At 40.7% G+C, this 16,316-nt stretch overlaps 1 protein-coding gene across 1 annotated transcript in view; it reads right to left on the bottom strand.

The window, feature by feature from the left end:
* lrrc38b (leucine rich repeat containing 38b) overlaps positions 1-15,109 on the bottom strand; it is a 28,815-nt gene extending 13,706 nt beyond the window's left edge. The window contains exon 1 of the mRNA XM_079844080.1: positions 13,502-15,109. Coding sequence (XP_079700206.1) covers positions 13,502-14,129 — 628 coding nt within the window. The 5' untranslated portion in view covers positions 14,130-15,109. The remainder of the gene's footprint in view (positions 1-13,501) is intronic.
* Between the last annotated feature and the right edge of the window lie 1,207 nt (positions 15,110-16,316).

Here is a 16,316-nt window from a genome sequence, read left to right as displayed (position 1 = left end):
TTGTCTGAAGCCCTATTTCCAATACATGTTTCTTTAAATAAAGCAAACAAAACAAAAAGGTCAAATAATTATTATGGAGCAGTCCAGTAAGGTGGGAGTCACTATCAAGCATCATTTGAAGGCCTTTTCAAAACTCACATGGTGTGAAAAGAAGGTAAAATTTTTTGCTTTAGTAATCTCATTTAACATGACATTAACTGTAAATAAAGAACTGTAAGCATTTTGTCAGGTTTTATTAACTTTTTTTATTTAGCGTGTCCAGAAATTAAGTTTTTCTTTTTGTTGCCTCAGGGCAATGTTGTGCGATAAGGGGTCTTTTCAAGGAGATCTTCGCTGACAATGTGTTTGGATGTTATCACATACAGTATCATTACATGTATTTGCGCACAATATAATAATACATTAAATTTTTTTACTTTTACAGGCTATTTTCAGCACAATATCATGCTAATGATAGACGTGACTTTCTTGAAGGCCAAAATCAGTTATTATTTTATTTTGCTTTGTTTCCTTCACTGATGTTTACAGGAAAATGGGCGCGGGGACAATTTATGGTAGAAAGAACAGAAATTAACTATTTGTCAGAGTAACGGAGTTCGTTTGTATGGGAAGAAGGTGGCAAACGTTCAACAACTTTAATCCAAAATAAACACAAACTGAAAGTAAAAGCGTCAGCCCCTCACAGACGACTGCCGCGCACACACATAACTAAACGTAAACAAAACACAACGTAAAGTCCAGGCCTGGTCCTCTCTCGTCTTGCACTGTCATCGCTCCTCCTTTTATGCTCCTGTCAATCTGCCGTGAGACTGGGTGCTGGAGGAGGGGGTGGGGGGGGAGTAGAGCGCAGTCTCGAAGGACCGGTTGAAGGACCGCGATCACGGCGGCCGTGGTACCTGGGGGTAAGGACAGAGAAGCGAGAGAAACGGAGCCAGGAGCATGAGGAGGCCCAGAACGAGAGAGGGGAGAGAGGAGAAAAGAAAGGGAGAAAAAAAAAATTTGGTCCAGTTTCCGGACACACTGCCGCTCGGTCCTCAACCAGCTGAGAGGCTCTTCCTCACGGTGCCATGTGATGGCACTGGATGCTTGGTGGACGGCTCGAACCTCCTCCGCCCCCTGGCGGCCGGCAGTGGCTCCTCCTAGTGAGGGAGCCGGCAGCAAGTCCCGCGTTCCCTGCTCCTCCCCTACATGGTGGACGGCAGCAGGCTCCGGCTCACGGGAAGTGCCGGCGACTCCTCCGCTCCCTCTCGGACAGCAGCCACCCCACCTCGACCCAGGGGCATGGCAGCGAGCTCTCCGTCCCACTGGGTCTTCACTTGCTTCAGCACCACCACCTCGGGCAGCCCCTCGCGGTCTTCATCCATCCGCGCTGCCCGACCTCCTCAGCACCGCGATCTCCCTCAGCAGCAAGGGCTCTTCGACAGCATGTCCCTCCTTCCTCCCGGGCTTCGGCACCAATGTAACTCCTCCGGTTCGAACCGCCCACTCCAAGCGGGACTCAAACCCGGGTATGTCGGCATGACAGTCTGATGCTCTAACAAGGAGGCTAAAAGCTGCAACCTCTAGCGTCAGTCACTTGAGCGTCTCTTGAGATCAGAGTGCTGCACCTCGCTGCTTGCCACAGTCAGAATCATAATCAACAATTGATTTTGTAGTAAGGACAGTGAGCTTGAGGGAAGTGACACTGATGAAGAATGGACCAGAGAAAGAGGTTTGAGAGGCAGAAATCTTATATGCAAGTAAATTATGTAAATTATAGTAAATTATGAATAAAAGGCATTTTTAAATCGTATACAGTAATTCCTGAAGAAAATAGGATTTCAGTAAGTGATGATGCTGGAGGAAAGGAGGGCAATTCTATCAATGTCACAATTTCAATAGCTACATACCTCCACACTTTGTGTGGCCGTCAGATTAGCTCAAGAACAGTGCGTAGAGAGCTTCATGGAATGGGTTTCCATGGTCGAGCAGCTGCATCCAAGCCTTACATCACCAAGAGCAATGCAAAGCGTCAGATGCAGTGATGTAAAGCACGCCACCACTGGACTCTAGAGCAGTGGAGACGTGTTCTCTGGAGTGACGAATCATGCTTCTCTGTCTGGCAATCCGATGGACGAGTCTGGGTTTGGCGGTTGCCAGGAGAAGTGTAAAGTTTGGTGGAGGGGGATTATGGTGTGTGTGTGTGGGGGGGGGGGGGGTTGTTTTTCAGGGTTTGGCCTTGATCCCTTAGTTCCAGTGAAAGGAACTCTTAATGCGTCAGCATACCAAGACATTTTGGACAATTTCATGCTCCCAAATTTTTGGGAAAAGTTTGGGGATGGCCCCTTCCTGTTCAACATGACTGTGCACCAGTGCACAAAGCAAGGTCCATAAAGACATGGAGGAGCGAGTTTGATGCGGAGGAACTTGACTGGCCTGCACAGAGTCCTGACCTCAACCTGATACAAGACCTTTGGGATGAATTAGAGCGGAGACTGAGGCAGGCCTTCTTGTCCAACATCAGTGCCTGACCTCACAAATGCGCTAGAAGTATGGTAAAAAATACCCATAAACACACAAAACCTTGTGGAAAGCCTTCCCAGAAGACTTAAGCTGTTATAACTGCAAAGGGTGGGCCAACTCCATAGTAAAGATTATGCGTATTTGGTGTTCTGTCCAGGGGAGGGCTCCAGGCTCAGAATTTTGCCCCGAACCCAGAGTATCCCCCCGTGATAGAGATACTAGATCTAAACTGTATTGTATTATGGATTGTGTTGACGTCTAATAAGAGTTTATTAAATCAAAGGGAGGAGATGGGGTGGTGGAGGGATGCTAAAATAAAAACTCAACAAAAGGAGGTAAATCTGCTGTATATATACACCTCTTATCGTTGATTAAATTGATTAGTTTAATATGTTCCACTTGTGTTTAATTAGGTTTAATTATCTGAACGTGCTTCACTTGTGTTTAATGAGGTTTACTTATCTAATAATAAAACATCTCGTAAAGGCAGGCGTCCCAAAACTTTTGGCACTATAGTGTATTTGAAGTGACCAAATGCCATTATGAAATACTTGAAAAACATTTTCCACTGAAAGGAGTACCAGTTCCCTCTTGATTTTCCTATTAAATGTTAAGACAATATTAGATTTTTCTCTGGGATTTCCTACCAATACTGCATATCATATGCATTGATGAATGTTTATATGTGAATAAAAGCCTAAATTAAATCTGTTCATCATATAAAGCACACGTGTCTCTCAGATTTCATTAAAAATATCTTAATTTGTGTTTTGAAGATGAAAAAAAGTCTTACGGGTTTGTAACGGAACATGAGGGTGAGTAAATGGTTAAAGATTTTTCATTTTTGGGTGAACTGTCGCTTTAAGCACCAAATCAGCATATTAGAATGATTTTTGAAGGATCATGTGACACTGAAGACTGCAGTAATGGCTACTGAAAATATTTTCATAATTTAAAATGTTTTCTATTTTAATATTTCACAATATTACTGTTTTTACTGTATTTTCAATCAATTCAGTCATTTTATTTTTATTTGCTAAAACAGGATTGGTGGCGTGGGTAGGTTTAAGGGTGGGTTAAGATGTAAGAGAATGGTGAACTGTAATTATAGATGTAGTTACAGAAATTCAGGTATTTTAATATATATATATATATATATATATATATATATATATATATATATATATATATATATATATATATATATATATATATATATATATATATATATATATATAAATACAATGTAAAACATATGTGCACTTTATAAAATGATTAATTTAAATGGTAATACACAGTTGTTAAAGACACTCAATATAAAGTGGGACCAAATTCCCTAAGTCATTGTCATTCACTTCTTCCCCATATAGTGAACCATGCGACATTAACTATACAAGGGAGTGAACGAGATAGGGATTCAAATGTCATCAAGCGAACGGCCAGGTGATTGCCGGCACTTGATGGATTACATTCAAAATTAGCGTCTGGTAAGAGGAATGAATGCTCCGGTGTAACGCACTCTCTTGCCAGTGATTGATTTACTTGCCCGACGTGAGCCTGATATTGGAGTCTGGCACCGTCCCCATCTCTAACTCCATTCAGGCCGTTGACTGTAGACGTATGAATAGGCGGGTGTGCATTTCAGCGTATTGACAACCTTGCCTGACCTCAGCTTAACTCTAGCTTTGCTCTCTACCTTGTAATACACTGCTCAAGTACTCAAGGGCTCTCTTTGGAGGTACAAGTAAGAGCTGTTTGATTGAGCTCTAAAAATTGTACTGTTTCGCATGTATTAGCATTTAAACAGAAAATCACTGGAAAAGATGAAGCTCACAGAAAGGTCAAGGGGAGGTAGAGAATTAGCAAGCGAGATATTCTAGCAAAGAAGCTTTCGGTCCTGTGTCAGCAACAGCCGTGCGTGACTCATTCTAATGAGGAGGGGTTTCCCTCAAACAAGGGACTCACATGGGATTGCTAACAGTGGTGCAGTTAGACATACTCTGCATACCATTTGCGGCACAAAGCGTACGGTGGGTTTATTTTAGCATGCAAAAATACACACTATCGCACTTACGGAAAAATGCCAGCAGCCACACAGCAGACATGACCCAGAGTTTTATTACAACCGCAGTGGGGGCAGAACATACCGCATGTATTTAAAAACAAACTATGTGCTGAGGATTTATTTGATCTCTGTTACATAATAAGGATATATGCAGAAAGTACAGCATGCCAGTCGATATGTAGCCTAGGACATGCCAGATGGTGGAAATTAATTTAATTATAATTTTTTTTTTTTTGTGCCATTTCTGTCCACCTGTTTAGTTTATTAACAGGTTATATTTTGATCATGTGATTAAAGGCTAGACAGTAGGCGGTTCAACTCCCAGGAAATATGCTAATAAAATGTTTACCATGAATAAACTGTGTTTGAAAAGACATATTTACACTTAAAGCGTGAAAATTGAAAATTACCCCATGATTTACTCACCCTCCAAGCCATCCTAGGTGTAGGGGAGAGCGGGGCACAACCTAACGCTTTTTGACTTTCTCAGTTTGTGTAAATCCACTTGGGGTTCAGAGTATTTTATTGTTTCCCACATTCATTGCACACATGTCTAGTACAATTATGTGGTTTTGTTTCATTAATACAGTGTATACTTTTTTCTTGATTTACCCCGAAAGAATGGAAGTGAAATGTGACAATGCCCCATAGGTGGGATACATTGTACCATGTGGTGGGGCACAATGTAACACGAGCAAATAACAGCTTAAAATGTAAACTGATATATTCAAAAAAATATACAAGACAAACTAAAATATTTTGTCAACAAAATACAATTATTAACTTTTTTAAATAAAATAATGGCATTTTTTAATGATTAAAAATATATCATTTTTGAGTTCGACTACAAACACATCGCTAAATACAGCATAGTTCAAAACATAATAATAATTAATAATTTCTAAACATTAACTCTCAGTCATTATTTACCTTTTCTCATGGTTTCTCAAAAGAATTCATATATCAATAAAGAGTATAGAATATAATGGCATATTTCTAATAGGGGCTCATTGTAACGCAGTGCTACAACGCACCCCACCTGCACAACTGGGATTTAAATCGTGGCTCGTGTCTTCTGCCGGTAAGATCAGCATTAAAGAACAATCTCAACTGTTAAATAATAGATATAAGATTAAAATGATATCGGATTTATCTTATTTTAAATAAACACAAAAAATAGAGATGAAAACTAAACTTAAGTAAGAAATTTACTTTTGCTATGGTTAAATACATGTTCAATAATATCTTCCAGAGATTTTTAAATTTTGGTGCTATTTTTCTCTAAATAAATGCTGTTTCACTAAACGAGGTTCGGGAGGAACATGTCAGATAATTGACACAGGTGGAGAGTACTCAGCTAATCAACAAAGAGGTATATATACGCAGCCGTCCTACCTCCATTTTGTTGACAGTTTTTCAGCATCCCTCCTCCACCCCTTCTCCACATCTTGCCCTATCTTTTAGTTCTAAACCACTTACATACGGGGGGTACTCTGGGTTCGGGCCGAAGTCCAAGCTCGAAGCCCTCCCCCCCGGACAGCACGCCAAATACGCAATTCAATTAACTCTCTACAAATTATATGTAAGTGTGAACTCGTGAATGTTGATATGGCAACTAGTAAATACACTAAGTTTCGTCATTCTGGCATGTGTGGAAAGGGTTAAAACATGCGTGTTACAACTAACCCGCGTTAGGTTGTGCCCCGCGCTCCCCTATATGAAATTCTACATTCAGAAGAATGCATTACTCTTCCAAGCTTTATAATTGCAGTGAATGGCAGCTCAAAAACCAATCAATTTGCTTCAGAAGGCCTTTATTAACCTCCTGGAGTCGTATAGATTACTTTTATAATGGATGGATGCACATTTTTGGGATTTAAATTTCGGGCTGCCATTCACTGCCATTATAAAGCTTGGATGAGCAGGACATTTTTTAATATAACTCCGATTGTATTGGTCTGAAAGAAGAATGTCATATACACCTAGGATGCTTGAGGGTGAGTAAATTATGGGGTAATTTTCATTTTTGGGTGAACTATCCCTTTAATGGTACAGCAGCGATGTTCATCTCAATCTGAGGTGGGTTTATAAGGTTTCTGTTAACATCTCTTGGGTGGAAAGAGCTGGTTGTAAATCAGTTAAAATGAGTCCATTCAGGGGGGTTTTTTCACTGGTCAGGGCAGTCTGAGGTCACAGGTGATGTTAATTATAGATGCGCTTTGTTTTGTCTCAACCATGAGCAGTGATGACAGCAGTGGATCATGTTTACACTTGTTTCCCTCGTAAAAGATTCATAGCGGAGACTGCTGGTAGACTGAGAAAGTTCCCTGAGCACATTCTCCCCTGAGGACACTTTGTGAGCAAAGAGTAAATTTTCACATGGATTTCATGTGGTAAAAGGGGTCATGGGCAACACTTCTTACCCCACTCTCCCATATACAATTCATACATTGCACTTATTAAAGGTAATGGTTGATACTTTTATGTTGATTTTATTAAAAAGGCACTTTTTTTCTTATTTGTATTATACAAGGCTGAGTGGATAACGTCTGCTCACTTTCTGATCGCATTTAACTTCACCATATTTATCCATCTGTTAAATGACACCCCTAGCGACTAGCTCTTTGCCTTCATCCACCAGACATAGTTCAAAGGTCACACAGTAAAGGGCCCATTCATCCATTAAATCATTACATCACCCATTATCCAATGCAGCCCACTCTGCCAGGCTGCCTAGTCTGTGTTCAGGGGCGTATGATCACATGTGCACATGGGAAATCAAAATGTGTGAAAGAGTACCAGCACAAACAAGCGCAGAACAAGTCTGCACAAGCTACACACCAGCTACGATAAGCGTAGAATCAAAGGTGTCAATAAAAGCAGAGCCATATATGTCTCTGTCTGTCTGTCTATCTATGTTTGTGTGTATGTGTGTGTGACACACATACATACATTTTATAAATATATACAGACTTTAAAAACCATTTCCTCTGACCATTAGCTCAAGTGATTTGGTCTGGATATAAACCAGGCTTGGCAGTGATCGACTGTAATGGGCTCTCATCTATTCTGATTGCTGATGCTCACAGAGGATTATCTAGACACTCCATTCTCCAAACGAGTCTCCATCTGTCAAACATAGTGATGCCACGTACTTATGTATTGAACACACGAATACAGATCACATATATGCTATTGAACTGAAGTGCGTACTTAACATTTCAGCTGAACATCAGTTTGTATTATATGGTAGATAATTGCATCTGAAATGTGAATTGCAATAGCAGAGAGGTTGAGAATAAAATTGTCATTCTGGGATTCAACAATGTTTCTAATGAAAATGACTATTTGAATATCTAGGGAAGACAAAGTCCAAAGCGCATTACAAAAATCCATTTTAAACATATGCATATGAATAGCTCTTCGAAGGAATATAATGTCCATTTTCCGAAGCTATAAGAAGATTGGATTGGACCTGACCCAAGAAATCTTCTTTCAACCAGGCAATGCAGGATGACTCTAAATGAAAACGACAACAACCCCCGAAAGAGAATTAATGGTCCGTTCAAGTCGTCCTGGGATGTTGGTATTTACGAGGTGAGAAGTCGTGTTTACGACATCATGTGCGTTCAAGTCTCTTTGGTCGGAGCAAGATGGCGGTGTACCTTCTTTTAATGAATTTCACGAAAATACAGCAAGGTTTGTTAACTCTGCTTATAGAAAATGAAGAACAAAGAAAGCACATCAGGTGAGTTTAAATATTTAACGTTTTTAATTCATCTATGAAGCCACTGTAAACTGTATCGTTATATATTAGGCTAATTGTTATATTAAAATGCTAGCTTATTTGTTGTAAATGACAAAGCCTGACAGTGTCACTGCTAAATACCCGTTATATTCAACTACAGACGTTGCATCCATTGATTCCGCCATGTTTCTCACTGACCCCAACTCGTACAGATCGGGGCTTAAAGAAAATCACGAACTTCCCACTGGTATTTACGACTTCATGGTGGTCATAAGTGCACAGTCACCAAAAAAAATTACATTTTAGAAATTATAAAATGTACAGTACAAATTGCCCTCGCAAAAAAATGGCCCTTTCTCAAAGATTTGGAAATAAAACAAACAATATTGACATCTAAAGGCACTTTTTGGAATTTAATCAATCCATGAAATGCTTATAAATGCCACTAATGATAATGACTTTGAATAATCAATAATATTATCAATATCATTATACATTTTTCACCAAATATTGATTTATGAGTTTTATTACGAGATATAATGCATTTTCCAAACCAGCAGATGACTTAAGGAAAAATGCTAGTGAATAACTCAACTTTGGGAATGATTTAGTGCTGAAGCTCTAGGATCAGATCAAAAGTGAATTGCAGGATGTAACAGAGCCTAGAGAAACGGTGAGAGGATAATCCACAGTAATATTTTCCGTTTCTAATCCAACGGTTTCTTTCCCTTATCATTTTTCTCATGCAGCTAGAAATAGAAGGACTGATCGTTCCTGCTGCTGGGAAATCCATCTTCTCATTAAGAGGATAATCCACGGTGAGCTCTGATAATGCAGATATGCATTGGCGAATTGTGTCTGACCAACGCAAAGCATCTCGGGCGAGATCAGCGGTTCAACGGAAGGGTTCAAGAGGGTAATAAACCATTCCTCTGACAGCTACAACGTTTATTTGATTTAAAATTCCATTTCCTAAACCTTGAGGCAGAATATACCATTTCTCTATACGCTACTCGTTTTCTCCAGAGAATTTATTATCTCATATCTTAGATTAGAAATGCAATGCACCAAGCATAATCTACAGTATTCGAATCAATAATTGCAGCAGTTGTTGATTAGATCACAACACATCAGTCACTAAATCTAAATGAATAAGCGTGATACTCTCATTCATCATATCATCGTAAGTGAAGTCCATCTCTAGATAGATAAATTGCCTGTTAGGACTTGCTGTCCATGCACAGTCCAGGCGGCTGTTTATGTCCGCTCCAAAGGTCATTCTAGGCTGTTTGTAGTTAAAACCAGCTGCTCTCTGACTTCCTCAAGTCATAAGAGCCTAGTGATGCGGAAATAAGTGGAAAACATGAGGTGAGATGTGCGCTCCTAACTCAATTTCAGAGTGCATCTACGGTGGGCCTGTTGGCGGGTACGCCGGAGGCTTGGCTCCACTTTTGGCTCCCCGTGTGCTGCTGACGCTGATGCTGATGTGGGTTTGGCTCCCTTTTCTCGTACAATTCATTATTACCCTCTAATGACTGCTTTGAAAGCCCATGATAAATGTATTTGCCGGAGCCACTGAGGGATGTCATATTTCACCCAGTGCACAAACTTCTTTTCAATGACCAAACTGAAGTTGACATTAGCATAGCAAATGCGAACGTAATGACAATCGCACAGTGAAATGATAGTCAAGATGATTTTCTGTTCACTGCGGTTGCATCATCAGAAACGTTTAGCAAAGATTAGGGCCTGGTTTCACAGACAGGGCTTAGATTAAGCCAGGACAATGGCCATAGCCAGCTATGAGGTCACCAAGGTCCAGACCTCTGTATTTTGCAGAGGTGTGTAGTGTACACTGATCAGGCATAACATTATGTCCACCTTCCTAATATTGTGTTGGTCCCCCTTTTGCTGCCAAAACAGCCCTGATTTGCCAAGGCATGGACCCCTGAAGGTGTGCTGGGGTATCTGACACCAAGATGTTAGCAGCAGATCCTGTAAGTTGCAAGGTGGGGCCTCCATTGATCGGACTTGTTTGTTCAGCACATCCCACAGATGCTCAAATGTATTGAGATCTGGGGAATTTGGAGACACAACTCGTTGTGCTCCTCAAACCATTCCTGTACTATTTTTGCTTTGTGGCAGAGCGCATTATCCTGATGAAAAAGGCCACAGCCACCAGGGAATAACGTTTCCATGAAAGTATGTACATGTTCTGCAACAATGCTTAGGTAGGTGGTTCGTGCCAAAGTAACATTCACATGGATGGCAGGACCCAAGGTTTCCCAGAAGAACATTGCCCAAAGCATCACTCTGCCTCCGCTGGCTTGCCTTCTTCCCATAGTGCATCTTGGTGCCATGTGTTCCCCAGGTAAGCAACACACACGCACCCGGCCATCCATGTGATGTTAAAAGAAAAGGTGATTCATCAGACCAGGCCACCTTCTTCCATTGCTTTGTGATCCAGTTCTGATGCTCAGGAATTGGACCTCTGATGCTCTGATGTGGTGGACAGTGGTCAGCATGTGCACTCTGACTGTGAAAAAATTGACTAATAGAGTATCATCACTACTAAGGATATTGACAGCACCAAGATCTTCTCATCTGAGCTGCCTGCGGTCTGTCACCGCTCATCAATGTCAAAATATTTGAGATGACCAATCAAATTAAAGTAGGCAGGTTTTATGTTCACAGAAGCTGCTAAGCGCGAATTAGCATTTTGCAGCCAAACAGTGCGAGATGTAAGTACTAGCTAAACTAAACATTTGTATTTGATAGCTGTTCTAGGATAGACATGTTAAACAACCGACAGGCAAACGAATAAAATTAGGCATAAGATAGTGAATGTGTAACATTGCATATTGTGAATGAATTGAATAAACTTATTAGCGTTCGTAACCTTCAGTGAATTAACTTGTCTAAGAAAATGCTTAATAAAATATAGGCTGAATATCAGTTGACCCTTTGTTTACTTTCTTCATGACGCAGACGAAAATGAAATTGAAAATTAATTGACTATCAGTCAAAGCTCAGCTTTAGGAGGGGAAGAGACAGGGCAAGAGAAGGAGACAGAGAGAAAAAGAAAGCCTGAAAGATTGATGGAAATGATGAGATAGTAATGGAAATGAGAGAGTGATGAAATGAGGAGAGAGCAGGTATGACAAATAATGGTTACATGGTTTTGAAAGATATTTATTATTCCGTTTTGGCATTCAAACATCTTAAAATGCACATATGTTGATCAGAGAAATCAAAATTTTCTAGGGGCTGGAGCATTTCCCCGAACCCCCCTAAATATCTTAAAACTCTGCCTACAGCCCTGGCCATGACTGGGCTTTAGTTAAAACCGGGCATATATATTTCACTGTACTCATGAGAACTGCATTTTATTCGCCATTGTGTGGTTACTTTGCAAGGGCAGCTCTTAATTTCTCCTTGCGCTAAAGTAAGGTCATGTATACATGTAAACAAACAGCACAAGCATCTCAGCTAAATGACACATAATGGAGCTCTGGGGCTGTGTGGTGTTTGCCCATTAGATATTATGTTTGTTCAGAGTTATCTATTTTCCATTTTATCCACAGGGAAATGATGAGTAGGATTGTATATACAATTTCAAGTTGTAAATCTCCCTGTCCTCTTGCGGTATAATCTAGCATGTAGATAGATAGAGGGAGATAGGATCATTTTATTCACCATCTGATTTATGGGTTTATGCTGCTTGTGAGTTTGCTAGGTTACATGTATTGATGTATGTAATATTTATTTAAACAGAATGCAACAAATTTCAGATGAAATGGTGTATATGTATCAAAGCAATTAATAAAACAGATGATGACTGTGTTTTTTATTTTACTTCAGCTAATTATTTGCAAGAAATACACTAATATCTATTTGCTATTCAGTGTCTAGAGCAATTTATGTTTTGCTTTCTAATATTTATGTCGATGAATATCAAATAAAGTGTCCAGTGGAAAATCTTGATTTATTTCACAGAGCTTTATTTATCAGACAATGAACCGTATGAGCCACCTTTTCTCTCCCTTTTTCCTTCATATCGTGACCCTTCTCCTGAGAATGATGCTTGCTCTTTAACTTTCTCTCTCTCTCTCTCAGTCTCACAAAATATATTTTATGACTATGTCTGAGTCTGGAGATTATACCTGAACATTTATCCTAAAACAAGCATCTTTTAATACTGAACTATGCTTATAAAACAGTACTATGGCTATACCATGGTACATTGAGGGTGTTAATGTCTTACTTTCATATACTGTATGTAAACGATTACCATATTACTGCATCATGATATTGTCATTATGGATTATTATAGTTAAAAATGGCATTGCCACAGTACAGTACAAAGTTATGGATCATCATACATTAAATACTTTAAATGGACAGTTCACCCAAAAAAAATTCTTCCAATGAACATAAAAGAAGATATTTTGAAGAATGTTTCAACAATGTTTTTGTACATTAAGTAAAAGTCAATGGGTCCAAAACAACACAGGACCCCAGTGACTTTCCATGTATGGACAACAACACAGAGACAGTCATCAAAATTCTTATTCTAATGTTCCACAGAAGAAAGAATGCCATACAGTACATGTTTCGAACAACATGTAGGTGAGTAAATTATATTAATACTTTTGAAGAAACTATCACTTTAACCTAGAACACTCCCACAAACTAATCACAGATCAGCATGAACAGGTTATTTCCCTCACTGTAACCCTAATGAAAAGCAGAACAATATCACAGCAAGAAGCAATTGATGAAACTTCCCATATAAATAGTATGTTCATAACCAACTGATATATATATCACGCTGGTCTGGTGGGAATAAGCAGGTGTTCGGCATGCGTAGCATGTCTAATGATCACAAACCACATCCCCATACGGAATGCAAAATGTGAGCTCTGTAGAGGATAAGGGCATCACTGCATACTTAAACATCGCACAATGTTTTGGCACTGTCCTCATTTATCTGTCATTACTGTGGAAATCCCTTGTAGTCATTGTAGGGGTGGGAGAGAGAGCTAAATTTAGATCAGAGGAAGAGGTCCCTTGTTTAATCTGGAGTAATATAAATAGCAAAGAATCTTGTCATACAGTAACGTTAATGCAACAGTAAGACAATGCTCAACAAGCTACAATAGTTGATGTCAAATTCAAGGACTTACCATTGGGAAGCTTGAGACTGTTTTCCACCAGCCAGGTAAATAGGTTGGCAAAGTTGCAGTTGCACACCCAAGGGTTGCCCTCTAACCTAACTACCCGAAGGGAGGGCAGCTGGCTCAGGGCACTCACCTGTAGCCCAGAGAGGGCATTGCGTTCTAGTTCTAGTTCACGCAAGGAGGTAAGCCCCATAAAAGCATCTTCATTGACCATGCTCAGGTATGGGTTGTTGCCCAAGCGCAACTTAATTAGGCTCCTCGACTCTCCAAAAGTCCCTTTGGGGATCTCGGTCAGGTTGTTGCAGCCGAGATCCAGGAAAACCAGCCTGGAAGAAGTGCTAAGGGTGCCCGGCTCGATGTGTGAGAGCGAGTTGTTGCGGAGGTCCAGGTAGACCAGGTCGCTGTAGAGCACGAGGAAGTCCGAAGGAATTCGTGGGATCCAGTTGTCCGCCAACAGCAGCCTCCGCACGTCCAAGGGGATCTCGTCCGGAAGACGGGTAAGTCCACGGCCGCTACAGTCCACAGTGTGAGGGTCTGGGCAAAGGCAGGTGGCTGGACAATTTTCCCCTTGAGTCAACAAAGTGAAGGTGAGCAAGGCAAGGACAGGCTGGAGCCGGTAGACACATGGCAACATGGTCAAGAAAGAAGGGGAAAAGAGAGGGAATAGGGTTCTGGGGTGAAGGGGATCAGGGTCAGAGGGCAGGAGATTAGGAAAGGGGAGGGGAAGGGGAAATCGAGAAGAGAAATAGAGAAATCAGTGCCAGCGCAGGAGCATCCTGCCGTCCTGGGCAAGAAATCTTAAGGCTTGCACATGGAGCAGCTCGAGCAAGACACGGACGCTGTTTTCCAAGAGATCATGTAGCAAGCAGCCCTGGAGTGATGAGCAGACTGCTGGCTTTGAAGGCACGAGGGGAGGAGAGAGAGCGCGAGCTGTGGGAGGGAGCACGAAAGCATGAGAGACTGAGAGAAAGGGGTGGAGAATTCAATAGACAGAGGTAAACAGAGACCAGAGAGGCAGAATGAGTGGAAAATCAGAGGCACGGACAGATTGGCAACGTGGAAGAGGAGGGAGGGGGGGTCTTCCAGCCGCTTTCTCGCAATTAACCCGCGCTTGATCGAAGTCTGACACAAAAGGATTCAGCATAGAGAGGCTCTGTCATGGTGAGCAAAGAGTGTAATGTTTGCATCCCTCCATTTGTCTCTCAGCTGAGCGCAGGAATTAATGCTCGACCGCCGGCTGTTAACATGACCCTTGGCACTTTGGAGCCGTTGTAACTGAGCTGTCATGGTCCTAATGAGGAGAATTCCCACAGAGAATTAGGTGCGGGGCAGCGGTGTGCTCTTCCCTTCTCTCTCCTCTTCTTATCTCCCTTTCGTCTGGCTCCCGCGTGCCGTGCGATGCCCAGGCACGACTGTGTCTGATGAGAGGTTGTACAGCACGGTTTTGCAGCTCTGTTGCTATGGTGAGGAAATCCGAATATCCACAAAGAAGTTGTCTGCATGCAGATTAGAGACCGGCGTGGGGAACGGGGGAAGTCTATCAGCATGCTGGCTCACGGATTCCACTGCTTTTGTCCCGTGTTGTCTTTGCCGTTTAATATGGAGGGATGAGGAGACCATGCACTCAACACGTGATGTCACTTCCTAGTAAGATAAATGGTCACACAACTGCAACAGATTTTACATGCGTTCATGTTCTGGTGCTCTTCCACATTATAAAAAATATATTCTGTAGATCTGTCAATAAATCAGAAAAAACATTTGGACCCACAGAACAGATTCTAGTAATTCCCTAGGCTTGACCTTCATATGACATAAATCGATTTCAAACCAATCCCAGAGTTTTTCAAAAGCGAGGCACACATAGATTCAGCCCTGTTTTATTGTGTTTTACTAAACAGACATCAAAGTTAATTAGGAAATTTTCTGGACGTAAAGGGCACGTCTTCATTCATTTAGCTCTCGTCGGGCAGTTCACGCAATCATTGCTGCTTAAAGTAAAGGACAGCTAGAGAGCATAAGGCTCTCACACAGCTCCTTCAGCATCTCCAGACAGGTAAATGGAATTAGGAAAGCAGAATTTGCTCGCAACACAAAGAAAACCAGGACATTACATGAATTGTACAGGTGAAACATGGCATAATAGGGTCACAAACATGTCAGTCTGCAATCTAATAATGTTTTTAAAGTTGTGAACTAGAGTGTCAAATTGAAAAAAAGTCTATTGTATGTGAACACATGTATGTATGTGTATGCGAGTATGTATATATGTACAGTATATGAATTTCCATTACACACAATTAACTGTAGAATTTACTGTTCAAACTGCAAACTTTTTAGATATAAAATTGAAAAACCTATTTTTTGTTTTCAATATTTACTACCCTAATATTTTTTTACCGTTTTGAACTTACTTCAGTGAAATATATCTGGTAAAAAAAAAAAAAAGTAATAAATAGTTAGTCAAAATTAATGATTGAATTGATGTCATTATTTATGTTTTGGACTTACTGAAAATACCGAAATACTTATTTTGTGTGACAGCGGAATTTCTTAGACCTTCCCGTCCTTTTTTAGCATCCCGTGACAATTTCAATTCAATATTCACATTCAATAGGGACATACAGTAATCCCTTTTTAACAGTAAATTAAAAGTGTCTGCAAAATGAATTAATATTATATAGCATTCAGTAGCTTTCTTACCTATAACACCCTTTCTGTGCCTTCCTGGAAATACAGGCAGGATGTCCCAAAGGCCCTGTCCCAAATGGCACACTTCTATGCACTATCGGTCTAAGACCATAGGGTGTCCCATTTGTCA

The sequence above is a fragment of the Gobio gobio genome (genome assembly GCF_949357685.1).
Source record: "Gobio gobio genome assembly, chromosome: 19".
In the NCBI taxonomy this organism is placed as follows: Eukaryota; Metazoa; Chordata; class Actinopteri; order Cypriniformes; family Gobionidae; genus Gobio; species Gobio gobio.
The sequence above is the reverse complement of the archived record's forward strand: the minus strand, read 5'-3'. Positions and strand labels throughout refer to the sequence as shown.